Source organism: Aquarana catesbeiana, linkage group LG03 (assembly GCF_042186555.1).
Source record: "Aquarana catesbeiana isolate 2022-GZ linkage group LG03, ASM4218655v1, whole genome shotgun sequence".
Lineage (NCBI taxonomy): Eukaryota > Metazoa > Chordata > Amphibia > Anura > Ranidae > Aquarana > Aquarana catesbeiana.
In genome coordinates, this window is record NC_133326.1 from 292,824,968 (window position 1) to 292,841,614 (window position 16,647).

Here is a 16,647-nt window from a genome sequence, read left to right on the forward strand (position 1 = left end):
CTGCACTAAATGTAAATAGCAGGAACGGATCTAGCTGAACACTGTGAGCAGGACGCACTGCACTAAATGTAAATAGCAGGAACGGATCTAGCTGAACACTGTGAGCAGGACGCACTGCACTAAATGTAAATAACAGGAACGGATCTAGCTGAACACTGTGAGCAGGACGCACTGCATTAAATGTAAATAGTCTAGATAGAAGATAACAGGAACGGATCTAGCTAAACTGAATACAGTGTATATATATATATATGCAACACCTGGGATGCATATATATACACAATACACTGTAAGTGCAGCTAACTGACTGACTGTTCTGCCTAATCTATCTAACTCAAATCAAATGACACTGTCTCTCTCTCTCTCTATCTCTCAGCACACCGGAACACACACTACACAGGGCCGCCGTGCAGGCGGCCTTATATAGTGTGGGGTGTGTACTAAATCCCCTGAGCCATAATTGGCCAAAGCCACCCTGGCTTTGGCCAATTACAGCTCTCTCTACTGACGGCGCTGTGATTGGCCAAGCATGCGGGTCATAGTGCATGCTTGGCCAATCATCAGCCAGCAATGCACTGCGATGCCGCAGTGAATTATGGGCCGTGACGCGCCACACGAATTTAGCGCGAACGGCCCATAATGTTCGCAATTCGGCGAACGATCGAACAGCCGATGTTCGAGTCGAACATGGGTTCGACTCGAACACGAAGCTCATCCCTACTGGAGGTCCTAGGTGATGTAATTGACCAAATATTTTCATGACCATATTGTGTCAATGATGTCGCCTGGGATCACCAGATGCTTTGTTTGCATTTCAGCAGCAGAGATTTAGAAGGGGATGAACTAGCCAAATATGTCCAGTTTGTTCAATGGTTTGTGTAACTACAAACAGGCTGGGTATGGGTCAAACTCATGTTAGACCCAAGCACAAAGCTCATCCCTACAATCTTTTGTATTTAGTCTTCTTAATATTAATGAAAATAAAAGAAGTGCCACCTCAGCGCAGCATTAAAAACGTGGATTTATTGACACAAGATTAAAAGCACTCATAGGACGACAGAAGGAATGTGCTTGTCAGTGGGGAGGGCATCTGCCACTCGCTCAGTCCTGCAGGGGCCACCAGTTTTCCAAAGTGCCTATGGGATTGGGGCATGGACGCCCAGTGTGTAACCAGGAAGTTCACGCTGACCAACATAGACTGCGAGGCGGAAGTGGTAGAGATGGCCAGAGAATGGAGAGGGTATCCACTAGGAGCTATCTGCTCCTTCAAGAGGTTTACCCTAATGAAGCATTATGATGTGTATTCTGAAAGGTCTAACTTCAGTTTTACATATATACTAATAAATATGCAAATTAGTGGTATAAAAGGAAACCTTCAATGCCAATATTTGAAAAACCTATAGGCGGCCATCAGCTATCCAATCTGACATATATCAACTCAATTATCAGTTCACTTAGGATGCAAGATGCCATTGTTTGACAGCCACACTTGTACATGTATGCAGGTGGTTGGCACTTGTGTATGAGCAGCTATAGATGTGTATATTTAAAGTGTTTGTAAACCTAAAAAAAATTGTGTCACTGACTCTTTAATGTATATTGATGTGCTCCTTAATATCACAATTTTTTTAGGCTGCCAATGTTGTGTAATACCTGGTTGACCCTGCCTGTGTCCCTCCTCCTGAGCGAACCACACTAGCATGGCTGCCGATCCATGCTAGCATGGTCGCCGATCCACGCTATTCAAGAGCACAGCATGCCTGTACCTTCCATATTCAGCACTAAGCCGCCACCCCCCACCCATCACTCCTGGCTTGTGTTATTGTGCATTCCAGCCACTCCTCCCCACCAGTCGCTCTTCCCCTCCTGTGTAGGCCCTGGGTGCACTTGTTTTCTCATTGCTTTGGAAACGCTGACACCCGGCTGTTCTGTCCACCAGATGTTTTATATTGGTTATTTGTACCTGTGTTGATAAATTTACATGCAAAATGTGTAATTTACTTAAGACAATCATATGTGGTGTGCAGGCTCCATCTAGTGTTCCTTTTTGGTATTGCTGCAGTTCTGTTTAATTGTTTATTGTATGTGTAAATAAGGAAGTTGTCAGCAAGCAGGGATTTCTGGGTAGAATCTTGGCAGGAAGTGAACCATTCACCATTCTTTTCAACACATTGCAGGAAGCAAGTCATGTCTTTCGCAATCTATCACCATCACTCCTTAGAGAACCTAAAAATTTCACCTGGCTTGTTCTAATAAAACTGAGATCAAAGAAATATGGTATCTACAGTTATTGGGATATGAAGATTTAGCTAGCTGTCCCAGAGACAGAACAGTGAAATTTTTAAGCTGACCTCTGAAGGAAGATAAGCTGACTTCGGAAGTCTGCACAGCCCAGGGCTACACAGTATCCATACAGTCAGAAGCCTTAAAGATACAGGCCTGCGGCAGGCGAAGCAAGCAGCCCGCTACACAGAGAGAGATCTGTCAAGCAGCAATGACACTAGAATGGTCTCTATACAGCAAGACAGCTTCTTCCCCGCAGCCATGTCTCACAGTGGGATATCTTCTTACAAAACACTTTCACGAGCAAGCTCATCTAAGTCATCTGTCGCAAATGCAGCAGCTATCACCCGTTCAAAAGCCTTAGCAGCAAAAGCCAGAGTTGCATATGAAAAAAGAAAAGGCCCGCCTTGATGCAGAAAAGGTGAGATGGGAGCAAGAGAGAGAGAAAGAAAGAGTACGCTTGGAGCAAGAAAGAGTATGCATGGAACAAGAGCGTGAGATGGAAAGAATACGCCTGGAAGAAGAGCTAGCCCAGCAGGAAGCATCTCTGAAATTGCAGCAAGCTATCTTAGAAGCTAACATGGAGAGACTGGCAGTAGAAAGAGACGCTGCCGCCGCCATTACAGAAGCAGAAGCTTTAGAAGCAGCCGTCTATGATAAACCAAGACTAGGCAGCAGCATACCGGGTCTAGAAGAGCACCAACAAGTTTCTTCACAACGCACATCAGATTATGTCTACCAGCACTGGGACCCAAGCAGCATCCCACAACAGGAAATCAAACATGACATCAGTGAGTCACATCAAATAAAGCAGCAACAAGACAACCTGGGACCCCAGTGCTACAAGCAAGAAAAATCTGACAGAGTTCCAGACTTTCCAGTTCCAACCAAACCTTCTACTCCACAAGGTACCCAGCCTTCATACAAGCATCAAACACCAGTCTTCACTCCAAAGGTGTATGCAACGAGCCAGGACGAACTGCCAACCTTATGCAGGTTTGAACCCAGCGTGCCTAAAGAAGAGACTTTTACCAGGTATGCCTTTACACCGCACCACAATACACCAACAGCCTACCCCAATGTCCATCAGGCTACTGTAGACTTTGCCAAGTTCCTGGCCATAAGAGAGTTAGTTACCCAAGGACTTGTCAAATTCAGTGATCACCCCCAACACTACAGGGCGTAGCAATCCTCTTTCCAGAGTGCCGTTCAAGGTCTAGATCTATCCTGCAGGGACCAGATAGACCTCCTCATAAAGTGGCTTGGCAATGATTCTGTTGAAAATGCCAAAAGGATCAGAGACATTAACATAAACCCTGAGATAGGCCTTGTAAACATCTGGAACAGACTGGATAGATGTTATGGCTCACCAGAGGCTATAGAGAGTACACTGTTTAAAAGAATAGAAGACTTCCCAAAAATACCTAGCAGAGGTTACCAAAGACTCAGAGAATTCAATGACCTGTGTATGGAGTTACAAGTTGCTAAAGCAGAAGGAGACTGACCTGGCCTTTCTTATCTTGACTCTCCTAGAGGTATTAACTCCTATAAAACTTCCTTATGAGTTACACGAAAGATGGATTACGCATGGCTGTAACTACAAACGAAAACACAATGTGCCTTTTCCACCCTTTAGTGAGTTTGTGGACTTTGTAGACAGACAAGCAGGAATGAAAGATGACCCCAGCTTCATTTTTCCAGTGTCTTATACCACTTCTTCTGTCCCTAAACAACTCAGAGCTCCAGTAGCAGTGCACAAAAATTTCTTCCCACAGATTGGCAGAGTCTCAGCCAGAGGTTCAAGACAGCGACCCTACTAAGTTCTGCCTTCTACATAAGATGCCACATCCTCTTCTGAAATGCAGAGCCTTCAGGACTAGGGATGAGCTTCGAGTTTGAGTCGAACTGATGTTCGACTCGAACATTGGCTGTTCGCAAGTTCGCCGAACAGCGAACAATTTGGGGTGTTCGCGGTAAATTCGAATGCTGCAGAACACCCTTTAAAAGTCTATGGGAGAAATCAAAAGGGCTAATTTTAAAGGCTTATATGCAAGTTATTGTCATAAAAAGTGTTTGGGGACCCGGGTCCTGCCCCAGGGGACATGGATCAATGCAAAAAAAAGTTTTAAAAACGGCCGTTTTTCAGGAGCAGTGATTTTAATAATGCTTAAAGTCAAACAATAAAAGTGGAATATCCCTTTAAATTTCGTACCTGGGGGGTGTCTATAGTATGCCTGTAAAGGGGCGCATGTTTCCCGTGCTTAGAACAGTCTGACAGCAAAATTACATTTCGAAGGAAAAATTCCATTTAAAACTACCCGCGGCTATTGCATTGCCGACAATACACATAGAAGTTCATTGATAAAAACGGCATGGGAATTCAACACAGGGAAACCCCGAACCAAAATAAAAAAAAAAAAATTACGTGGGAGTCCCCCTAAATTCCATACCAGGCCCTTTAGGTCTGGTATGGATATTAAGGGGAACCCCGGCCAAAATAAAAAAAAAATGACGTGGGGTTCCCCCTAAATTCTATACCAGACCCTTCAGGTTTGGTATGGATTTTAAGGGGAACCCCGCGCCAAAAAAAAAACGGCGTGGGGTCCCCCCAAAAATCCATACCAGACCCTTATCCAAGCACGCAACCTGGCAGGCCGCAGGAAAAGAGGGGGACGAGAGTGCGGCCCCCCCCTCCTGAACCGTAGCAGGCCACATGCCCTCAACATTGGGAGGGTGCTTTGGGGTAGCCCCCCAAAACACCTTGTCCCCATGTTGATGAGGACAAGGGCCTCATCCCCACAACCCTGGCCAGTGGTTGTGGGGGTCTGCGGGCAGGGGGCTTATCGGAATCTGGAAGCCCCCTTTAACAAGGGAACCCCCAGATCCCGGCCCCCCCTGTGTGAAATGGTAAGGGGGTACTTACCCCTACCATTTCACTAAAAAACTGTCAAAAATGTTAAAAATGACAAGAGACAGTTTTTGACAATTCCTTTATTTAAATGCTTCTTCTTTCTTCTATCTTCCTTCATCTTCTTCTGGTTCTTCTGGCTCTTCTGGTTCTTCCTCCGGCGTTCTCGTCCAGCATCTCCTCCGCTTCATCTTCTATCTTCTTCTCCTCGGGCCGCTCCGCACCCATGGCATGGGGGGAGGCTCCCGCTCTTCTCTTCATCTTCTTCTTCATCCTCTTCTCTTCTTCCTTCTTCTCTTCTTCTCTTCTTCATTTTCTTCTCCGGGCCGCTCCGCATCCATGCTGGCATGGAGGGAGGCTCCCGCTGTGTGATGGCGTCTCCTCGTCTGACGGTTCTTAAATAACGGGGGGTGGGGCCACCCGGTGACCCCGCCCCCTCTGACGCACGGGACATGACGGGACTTCCCTGTGGCATTCCCCGTGACGTCACAGGGAAGTCCCGTCAAGTCACCGTGCGTCAGAGGGGGGTGGGGTCACCGGGTGGCCCCGCCTCCCGTTATTTAAGAACCGTCAGACGAGGAGACTCTGTCACACAGCGGGAGCCTCCCTCCATGCCAGCATGGGTGCGGAGCGGCCCGGAGAAGAAAATGAAGAAGAGAAGAAGGAAGAAAAGAAGAGGATGAAGAAGAAGATGAAGAGAAGAGCGGGAGCCTCCCCCCATGCCATGGGTGCGGAGCGGCCCAAGGAGAAGAAGATAGAAGACGCCGCGGAGGAGATGCTGGACGAGAACGCCGGAGGAAGAACCAGAAGAGCCAGAAGAACCAGAAGAAGAAGAAGATGAAGGAAGATAGAAGAAAGAAGAAGCATTTAAATAAAAGAATTGTCAAAAACTGTCTCTTGTCATTTTTAACATTTTTGACAGTTTTTTAGTGAAATGGTAGGGGTAAGTACCCCCTTACCATTTCACACAGGGGGGGGCTGGGATCTGGGGGTCCCCTTGTTAAAGGGGGCTTCCAGATTCCGATAAGCCCCCCGCCCGCAGACCCCCACAACCACCGGCCAGGGTTGTGGGGATGAGGCCCTTGTCCTCATCAACATGGGGACAAGGTGTTTTGGGGGGCTACCCCAAAGCACCCTCCCAATGTTGAGGGCATGTGGCCTGGTATGGTTCAGGAGGGGGGGCCGCACTCTCGTCCCCCCCTTTTCCTGCGGCCTGCCAGGTTGCGTGCTCGGATAAGGGTCTGGTATGGATTTTTGGGGGGACCCCACGCCGTTTTTTTTTTTGACTTGGGGTTCCCCTTAAAATCCATACCAGACCTGAAGGGTCTGTTATGGAATTTAGGGGGAACCCCACGTCATTTTTTTTTTTAAATTTTGGCCGGGGTTCCCCTTAATATCCATACCAGACCTGAAGGGCCTGGTATGGAATTTAGGGGGACTTCCACGTCATTTTTTTTTTTTTTATTTTGGTTCGGGGTTTCCCTGTGTTGAATTCCCATGCCGTTTTTATCAATGAACTTCTATGTGTATTGTCGGCAATGCAATAGCCGCGGGTAGTTTTAAATGGAATTTTTCCTTCGAAATGTCATTTTGCTGTCAGACTGTTCTAAACACGGGAAACATGCGCCCCTTTACAGGCATACTATAGACACCCCCCAGGTATGAAATTTAAAGGGATATTACACTTTTATTGTTTGACTTTCAGCATTATTAAAATCACTGCTCCTGAAAAAACTTTTTTTTGCATTGATCCATGTCCCCTGGGGCAGGACCCGGGTCCCCAAACACTTTTTATGACAATAACTTGCATATAAGCCTTTAAAATTAGCACTTTTGATTATTCATGTTCGTGTCCCATAGACTTTAACGGTGTTCGCGTGTTCGAACGAACTTTTTTCCTGTTCGCATGTTCTGGTGCGAACCGAACAGGTGGGTGTTCGGCTCATCCCTATTCAGGACAAAGACCATCCAGGATCGCAAAGCTTTCCTCAAAGAGAACAACATCTGTTACAAGTGCTGTTCTTCGTCCACACATTTCGCCAAGGACTGTAAGGTCAGTGTCAAATGTACAGAATGTGACAGCACACAGCACAACACCGCTCTACACCCAAGGCCTACTCCAAGAACTTTCCCACCTGTTCATAGGGATAAGGAGCAAGGCAGGGAGACCAAAGACTCTAGCACAGACACCATAGCAATCACTTCACAGTGCACTGAAGTTTGCAAAGGAAGTACAGGTGGCAGAACTTGCTCTAAAATCTGTCTCGTGAGAGTTTACCCAAAAGGACGCAGGGACAAAGCAGTCAAGCTCTACATCATCTTGGATGATCAGAGTAATAAGTCACTAGCCAGATCTATGTTTTTTGACATTCTAAACCTTAAAGGCCCCAGCAGTCCTTACTCCCTTAAGACTTGTGCAGGTACAGTGGAAACGGCGGGGAGAAGAGCTGATGGCCTACAAATTGAATTTATGGATGATAAGACATGCCTACCCTTACTTACCATAATAGAGTGCAACCAGATGCCAGACAACAGATCAGAGATTCAAACACCAGACGTAGCAGCTCACCAGACTCACTTGAATCACATAGCACATCTCATACCAGAACTAGATGATTAGGCTCAGATAATCTTACTCCTAGGGAGATATCTTGCAAGTCCACAAAGTAAGAAAACTGATCTACGGTTCTAAAAATGCCCCATATGCCCAAAAACTGGATCTCGGGTGGGTCATTATAGGTGATGTTTGCCTGGGAGGTGCACACAAACATGCATCTGTTAATAACCTGCTCACTAGTACCCTCGAGAATGGTCATCCTTCTCTTTTCCAACCCTGTCAAAATCACATTCTCATAAAGGAGCTACCACACAACAATCCTGTACCTCTTCCCTTCCTAAGTCCCCTCTGTGACAGCAATACCTATGACAATGACCAAAGCAACTTAGGAAGCACAGTTTTCAGGAGAACAAAGGAAGACAACCAGGTAGCAATTTCCATTGAGGATAGGCTCTTCTTAGAAGTTATGGAAAGGAGTATGGAGAAAGACGGGACTAATAGCTGAGTTGCACCTTTTCCCTTTAGACCACAAAGACGACATTTGCCTAACAACAGAGAAATAACATATAAACGTTTCACTTCCCTAAGACACAATCTTCAAAGAAAACTGGAGATGAAAGAACATTTCCTTTCCTTCATGGAAAAATATTCCAGAATGGTCATGCTGAGATAGCCTCAAACCTCAAAGACTCAGAGGAATGCTGTTACTTACCTATATTTGAGTCTATCACCCTAAGAAGCCAGGGCAGATTAGAGTGGTGTTCGATTCCAGTGCCAAACATGAGGGTGTCTCTCTAAATGATGTCCTCCCCTCTGGCCCTGACCTTAACAACAGACTATTAGGAGTACTTCTTCGCTTTTGCAAAGATTCAGTTGCATTCATGGCGGACATACAGCAAATGTTCTATTGCTTTCTTGTTAAAGAAGAACACTGAAACTTTCTGAGGTTTCTCTGGTTCAGGGACAACAACCCCTCTGGAGACATCACAGAATACATCATGAGGGTGCACATATTTGGCAATAGTCCTTCCCCTGCAGTTGGTATATATGGCCTCAGACATTCTGCTAGAGTGGGAGAGTCAGAGTATGGGTCAGATGTCAGACAGTTTGTGGACAAGGATTTCTATGTAGATGATTGCTTGAAATCACTACCCACAAATGAAGCCGCAATCAGTCTCCTCAAAAGAACTCAGGCAATGCTTGCTTGTTCCAACTTAAGACTCCACAAGATTGCTTCCAACAGTAGAGAAGTTTTAGAAGCCTTTCCTGTCCAAGATCATTCTAACGAGTTAAATAACTTAGATCTAGGCACAGACTCACTTCCCATGCAACGCAGTCTTGGTTTGCTTTGGGACTTAAAATCTGACACATTTACTTTCCAAGTAAACACAGAAGAAAAACCCTTTACTCGTAGAGGTGTCCTGTCTACCATAAACAGCCTGTATGATCCCTTAGGCTTTGCAGCACCTGTCACCATCCAGGGTAAAGCACTACTGAGAGACTTAACCTGTGAGTCACTAGATTGGGACCACCCTCTCCCCACCAACAAGAAGAACCTATGGTTAGAGTGGAAGGACTCACTAACAGCTCTATTCAACCTTAAAATTCTACGACCATATGCTCCTCTGTCTTCTGCTGACGTTCAGATGCAAAGACTTTACCAAAAAGATTTTATGTGTTTTTGGATGCTTCTGTTAAAGCAATTGCTGCTTACCTGAAAACCATAGACACTAAAGGACAATGCCACATAGGTTTCGTAATGAGGAAAGCAGAACTAGCAGAACTTGCACCACTTCCCGAACACACCATACCCAGGCTGGAACAGCAAGACTGCACATGGACCTTCAACCCACCTCACTCTTCTCACATGGGAGGTGTTTGGGAGAGGATGATAGGCATAGCCCGCAGAATTCTTGACTCCTACAAGTAGGAACTGCAAGACTTACTCACAAATGTTTAGTGACATTTATGGCAAAGGTTACAGCTATCATTAACACCAGACATCCATTTCAAGTGACTCTGAAGATCCAGTGGTCCTCACACCTGCCATGTTACTCACGCAAAAGACTAGTCTTGCCGGTGCTCCAGCTGGAGAGTTTTGTGAGAAGGACCTTTACAAACGTCAATGGAGACAAGTACAAACCCTTGCCAATACCTTCTGGAATTGGTGGAGAGAGCAATATATATCTACTCTACAAGTAAGGAGAAAATGGCACACTGAAAAGCTTAATCTTAAACCTGGTGATGTTGTGCTCATGAAAGATTGCCAGGCACTAAGGAATATGTGGCCTTTAGGTTTGATCACCAAAGTACTGCCAAGCAAGGATAATCGTGTCCGTAAGGTCAAGGTCAAGATCTTTCAACAGAATGAGGTTAAAGTATTCTTGAGACCAGTGACTGAACTTATCCTGTAGCTCTCTACGGAGAACTCTTTTAGTGACATCACTTGCTGTCAGGCGGGGAGTGTTCTGTCCACCAGATGTTTTATACTGGTTATTTGTACCTGTGTTGTTAAATTTACATGCAAAATGTGTAGTAATTTACTTAAGACAATCATATGTGGTGTGCAGGCTCCATCAAGCGTTCCTTTTTGGTATTGCTGCAGTTCTGTTTAATTGTTTATTGTATGTGTAAATAAGGAAGTTGTCAGCAAGCAGGGAATTCTGGGTAGAATCTTGGCAGGAAGTGAACCATCCACCATTCTTTTCAACACATTGCAGGAAGCAAGTCATGTCTTTCGCAATCTATCGCCATCACTCCTTAGAGAACTTAAAAATTTCACCTGGCTTGTTCTAATAAAGCTGAGATCAAAGAAATATGGTATCTACAGTTATAGGAATAAGAAGGTTTAGCTAGCTGTTCCAGAGACAGAACACCGGTGGCAAGTGCCATTTCCTGAAATGACAATCTATGCCCCACAGTGTGCACACCCACCAGCTGGTCCGTGACTTGCTTGGGAGCAGAAAGCGATCATGTGACCTGCTCTTTTAAAGGCAGACAATCAATTACAGGCAAGTAAAAAAATAAATAAACCCAGATTAGGAAGAAGGCTAGATGACATGAGAACATGTTCTCAACTCTCCTTAAGGTTACAACTACTTTAATAACAGCATTGTTGTCATTTTAGAAACATTTATTCAGAATAGGATAAAAATTGTACATAGAACAGTACAACTTGCTTTTTTGTTCTTTAAAAGAAAATGCTGTATAACATATTTGACATGAATACTTATTATTATTTTTATTTTTTATTTTTTTTTAGGGTTCCTTACTATTGGACTATCATCTGTGAAAAGGAAAAAAGGGAATTATTTACTTGAAACTATTAAGTCTGTATTTGAACAGTCAAGTTATGAAGAACTGAAAGAAATAGCTGTAGTTGTTCATTTAGCAGAGTTTGACCTGAGCTGGTGTGAAAGCATAGTGCAAGATATATCAAGAAAATTCTCTCATCATATTATTGCTGGAAGACTAGCAATTATCCACACTCCAGTACAATTCTACCCTGTCTTAGAAGGTCTGAAAAGAAATTACAATGACCCTGATGCCAGAGTCAAATTTAGATCCAAACAAAACGTTGACTATGCCTATCTATTAAACTTTTGTGCTAACCTTTCTGATTATTATCTCATGCTGGAAGATGATGTCAGGTGTTCTAAGAATTTTTTGACAGCAATTAAAAAAGTTATTAACTCGCGGAAAGGGTCAAACTGGGTCACCTTGGAGTTTTCAAAACTAGGATACATTGGCAAGCTCTATCACACTTATGATCTACCACGTCTAGCCCATTTTTTACTCATGTTTTACCAGGAAATGCCTTGCGATTGGCTGCTTATTCATTTCAGAAGCCTTTTAGCTCAGAAAGAAACAATTCGATTTAAGCCTTCACTTTTTCAGCATATGGGATATTATTCATCTTATAAAGGTGCTGAGAATAAGCTGAAGGATGATGACTTTGAGGAGGACTCATTTGATATACCCGATAACCCACCTTCAGTCCTCAACACAAATATGAATGTCTTTGAAAATTATGATGTCCATAAAGCATACAGCAGTACAGAAGAATACTTCTGGGCAAAGACTCCTTCTAGTGGTGACTTTTATCACATTGTGTTTGAAAAACCTATCAAAATAAGCAAAATCAAAGTCTGCACAGGAACAGAAGATCGCCAAAATGATATCTTGCATCATGGAATATTAGAAGTTGGAGAAAGACTAGTTGGGAGTAAAAGGAACAAAAAGTGTACTACTTATCTTAGATTAGGTGAATTCAAAGATGGGAACTTTGAAACGGACAACATAGATCATAAAGTCCTTTTTAACATTGACTGTATTCGAATTCTAGTGACTAAAAACCAAAATGAATGGCTAATTATTAAAAGCATAAGTGTTTGGACTATTGACTCAAATTAATGAGATGGTGATGTTTCTTCCTTATGGAAGAAAGACATTTCAGTTGAGTGCCAACTGGCTTATTTCACTAATGGACTTCTCTTTTGCTAATATGTTAAATTTAAGTGAAAAATTAGAGTGATATACTAAAGTTATATTTTATTCTCTTAGTCCAGGGATCCTGTATCCCAAATTCACATCAAACACCCAGCCATGTGTAGAAGCTTTAAAGAATATAGCATTTCTTACACATGACTGGATATTTGAAGCAATTCACAATTCATTAAACTAACTGAGAAAATGCTACTTTAGTTTATTCATCCTATTACCTGGAGGAGATGGCTATTTATATTTTACTATTTCTGTCAGGCAAAAAATTCAGTTTCTTGGTGTTTTTGAATGTTTTCTATTTTCTATAAAACAGAAGCATCATTTCTTCTTTTGCCTAAATTATTTTTTATTTCTTGAAGAATACAGACTTATGCGTTTAAAAAATATAAACATGAAAATTGAATAATATGTGTTATTTGGTTACATCCTATGTCCTGTGTTTATAACTGTATTGTCTTTTTGGTATTTTACTACCTCTATTTTGTTTCTCTACTAAAATTTAGGGAGAATTACATTATCTTTAAATTTTTATGCACAGAAAAACTTTAATTCAGCACTGTGATTGAACACTGTGGTTAAATAATTTTTATTTTATGCTTAACTACCTGCTACTACAGTTAAATTCATTAAAATTTGGTTTCAATGCTAACAGAGTGTCTGGCAAGTAATTTTGGAGGAACATATTAAAAAGCTTAGGTAAACATTTAACCTTTGGTCCCACTAGTAATAGTAATTTACCTATTATTGATCACAGAATCATCTGCAGATAATCTTAATATTTAAAGTAACAAAAGTCTGTTGAGTAAGCAACACTGCTGTCCTGAGCAAAGATAAATTCTGCATGATATTACAGTCATATGCACTGCAGTCATATACAACAGTAACATGCAATGCAGAAAATGCTATGAAAATGGGGGGAAAGCAATGTTCCCTAGAAAATGTACACAATTAAGCCTCTCCAAAAAAAAAAATAAAAGACTACTAGTCAAACAATGTTTTTGACATTACAAGCTTGTGAATTAAACCTTCAACCACTGCTAAACTCTAGGCACACAAACTCTCATTTAAAAGTATTTTTCAATAGCCACAACGGACATAAATCTGCTTTGTGAGTACCAAATGCCTTTGCAAACCCATATACTATCATCGAAATAAGAAAGTAATTACGAAAAAATAAACAGTCCCAAACCATGTACAGTACTTTAAGTGATTGTAAAGTCTTGTTTTTTAATTTTTTTAAATAAAAATAACAAACATAATATACTTACCCGCTCTGTTGCACTGAGTTTGCACAGAGCAGCCCACATTCTCTTCTTCTCGGGTGCCTCTTCTGTGCTCCTGGCCCCTCCCTCCTGTCGAGTTCCGCCACAGCAAGCAGCTTGCTATAAGCTGAATCACAGCTCCCTGTGTCCATTCAGACATGGAGACATGACCCGGCTTGGCCCCCTCTCTCTCCTGATTGGCTAGCCGAATTTGATTGACAGCAGCGGGAGCCAATGGTGCCGCTGCTGTTTCTCAGCCAATCAGGAGGGAGAGTCTCGGATGGCCGAGACACTCGTGGACATTATTGGACAGAGATGGGTCTCAGGTAAGTATTAGGGGGGGTGATGCACACAGAAGGCTTTTTATCCGAATGCATAAAATGCATTAAGATAAAACAAATTTAAAAAGCCTTTACAACCCCTTTAAAAAAAACTGTACAATAAGGTCAAAAAAATTATCTTTGTCCCTTTAGGGGACCTTTAATATTGGAAATATATATATATGGTCAGGTACTTTGGAATAAGGTACAAAAAAATGTGAAGCAAGAAAATATCATGTGTACAAAGAAAGCAAAGAAAATAAGCAACCAAATGGAATGCTTTCTGCAGGCTCTGCCTCCTGCAATGCTGCCTTGAACTGCCCTGCATTCTCTCCAAATCCTGGTGTAGAACTAGACACTCCCCATTACACTTTGAGAAAGTCAATACCTGGGCAAGCAGAGTTCTGTGTGGTGAGAGAATAGAAGATCAAATGAAATGTACCTGCCAGTGGTGTCAGATTATATATTATAGTGAGACCACTATAATATTTAAACAAGGCAGATTGCCGTTCTGACATGGAAAAAGATGGAGATCTTGTGTTCTTGCTAGGCAGGAATACTGATCTCTGTCTTCATCTAGTCAGACTATCCCCCACACAGTTAACAAGCACCAGCTAGGAACACATTTAACCCTTTAATCTCCTCTGATGTTAACCCCTTCCTTGCCAGTGTCATTATTATAGTAACTTTGCATATTTTTAGCACTAATCACTGTAATAATGTCACTGGCTCCCAAAAAAGTGTCAAAAGTGTCAGTTAGGTGTCCGATTTGGTGTCCGCTGCAGTGCAGTTAGGTGTCTGCTGCAGTGTCGCAGTCCTGCTAAAAATCGATGATCGCCACCATTGCTAGTACAAAAAAAAAAAAAAAAACTAAATAAAAATACCATAAAAATATCTCATAGCTTGTAGACGCTATAACTTTTTCGCAAACCAATCAATATACGCTTATTGGGATTTTTTAACAAAAATACGTAGCTGAATACATATTGGCCTAAATTGATGAAGAAATTAGATTTTTTACATTTTTTTATTGGATGTTTTATAGCAGAAAGCAAAAAATATTGTTTTTTTTTTCAAAATTGTCATTCTCTTTTTGTTTATAGCACACAAAATAAACCCCAAAGAGGTGATCAAATATCACCAAAAGAAAGCTATATTTGTGGGGAAAAAAGGACATCAATTGTATTTGGGTATAGCATGACAGAGCAATTGTCAGTTAAAGTAATGCAAAAAATGGCCTGGTCATTAAGGGGGTTAAACCTTCCAGGGCTGAAGTGGTTAAGGTGCCATTTGGTAAAGGATTGCCAGATTAATGAATTCATGTTTGTCTAAACAGCCGAATTTACTAAAGAACTGTTTTCTATACTCTTTACCTTTTGACACACTATATGCAAGACATGACCTTCTCTATGTAAATTGGAAGAACAAGTAATCTTTTACTTATATATATATATTTACAGATGAAAAAAAAAACAGGTTCGATTAGTGTTAATAGTAATATATAGGTACCGCTGCTATTAACTGAAAACTAGGTACAAAAGAGACTGGTACACATAATGTAAACACATCGCCAGGTACCAACACCACACACTGTAGAGTTTTTAGGGAACTTAGCTTGGTTTTAGCCAAGCTGCTATTTCATATTTTTAAAGACATCTTACAGATTGGAATGGTGCTAACTGATTAGCAGAGTGTCAGAAGGTAAAGTGTGAGGAGCAAATGTTTTACCAATTTACAAAAAGGATTGAGATGCATACCAGGAAACTACAGACCAGTCATCCTAACATCACTGGTATTTAAGGTGGTGATGGTAATGTAAGGGAATCTATACAGATATTTGTCTGTGATAAAGGTATCATAAGTGATAACCAGCATGGATTTGAGACAGATCACCTATTATGGTTCTATGTGGAAGTAAGTGGGAATTTTTAATGGTGGAACTCCAGTCAACATTGTTTGTCTAGATTTTGGTAAGGCATTTAATACTGTACCTCATTAATGTTAATCTACTGTATAAAATAAGGTCTGTTGGAACTGATCACATTGTATGTACATGGATAGGAAACTAGTTAGATTAATGGGTCCAGAGAGTAGTGATAAATAAAGTATGTTCTGAATGGTCTAAAGTTGTGAGTGGTGTACACCAGGGTTCTGTATTGGGGCCAATGCTGTTCAGTTTGTTTAACCTCCCTGGCGGTATGATTATTTCAGATTTTAGGTGCTGAAAGCGGTACCATTATTTTGCACAGAAATTTGGCGTTTTATATTATAGGCCTGTAATTCTTAGGAATAATTCACTTAAATCTGTCCAAACAAGAGTCTAGTAGACATCCCAGGCATGATAAAGTTTGAAAAACGAAATAAAAAAATTATAATATAATAAATAACTATAAATAATTAAACCAAATAATAATATAATAATAATAAAAATTATTCAATAATGTAATCAAATCAAAAACACTGACATTTGCTCAGTTGCAGAATTGTCGCTTTCGTTACTTTTAGTGTTTGGTGATGGATTTCCCCACAAATCACTATCACTCAATTCTGCAAGTGATTCTAATTTATTATCGCTGTTTTCTAGCTGGTCTAAAGCCACTTTTGATGTAAAGGGACGGTTTTGGTTGCTATGGACAATCTCCAGTTTCCAGACAGAAAGAACAGTATTTATAATATATAACTGCATGCAGGACACTGGGCAGACCACTAGGGACAAAGGGGATGTGTAATTATTTGATACAGTACTGTAATCTGTAAGATTACAGTATACTGTATCTATACTGTGTGTTTTACTTTTTGAATTTGCCGCCGAAC

The 16,647-nt window shown here is 41.7% G+C and overlaps 1 protein-coding gene across 2 annotated transcripts in view; it reads left to right on the forward strand.

Moving 5' to 3' along the window:
• MGAT4C (MGAT4 family member C) overlaps positions 1-12,894 on the forward strand; it is a 290,420-nt gene extending 277,526 nt beyond the window's left edge. Inside the window, exon 6 of one of the 2 annotated variants that reach the window (XM_073620209.1) lies at positions 11,011-12,894. In XM_073620209.1, the coding sequence (XP_073476310.1) occupies positions 11,011-12,161 (1,151 nt within the window). In that variant the 3' untranslated portion in view covers positions 12,162-12,894. The remainder of the gene's footprint in view (positions 1-11,010) is intronic. The other variant, XM_073620208.1, reaches the window with a different exon arrangement.
• Positions 12,895-16,647: the final 3,753 nt, after the last annotated feature.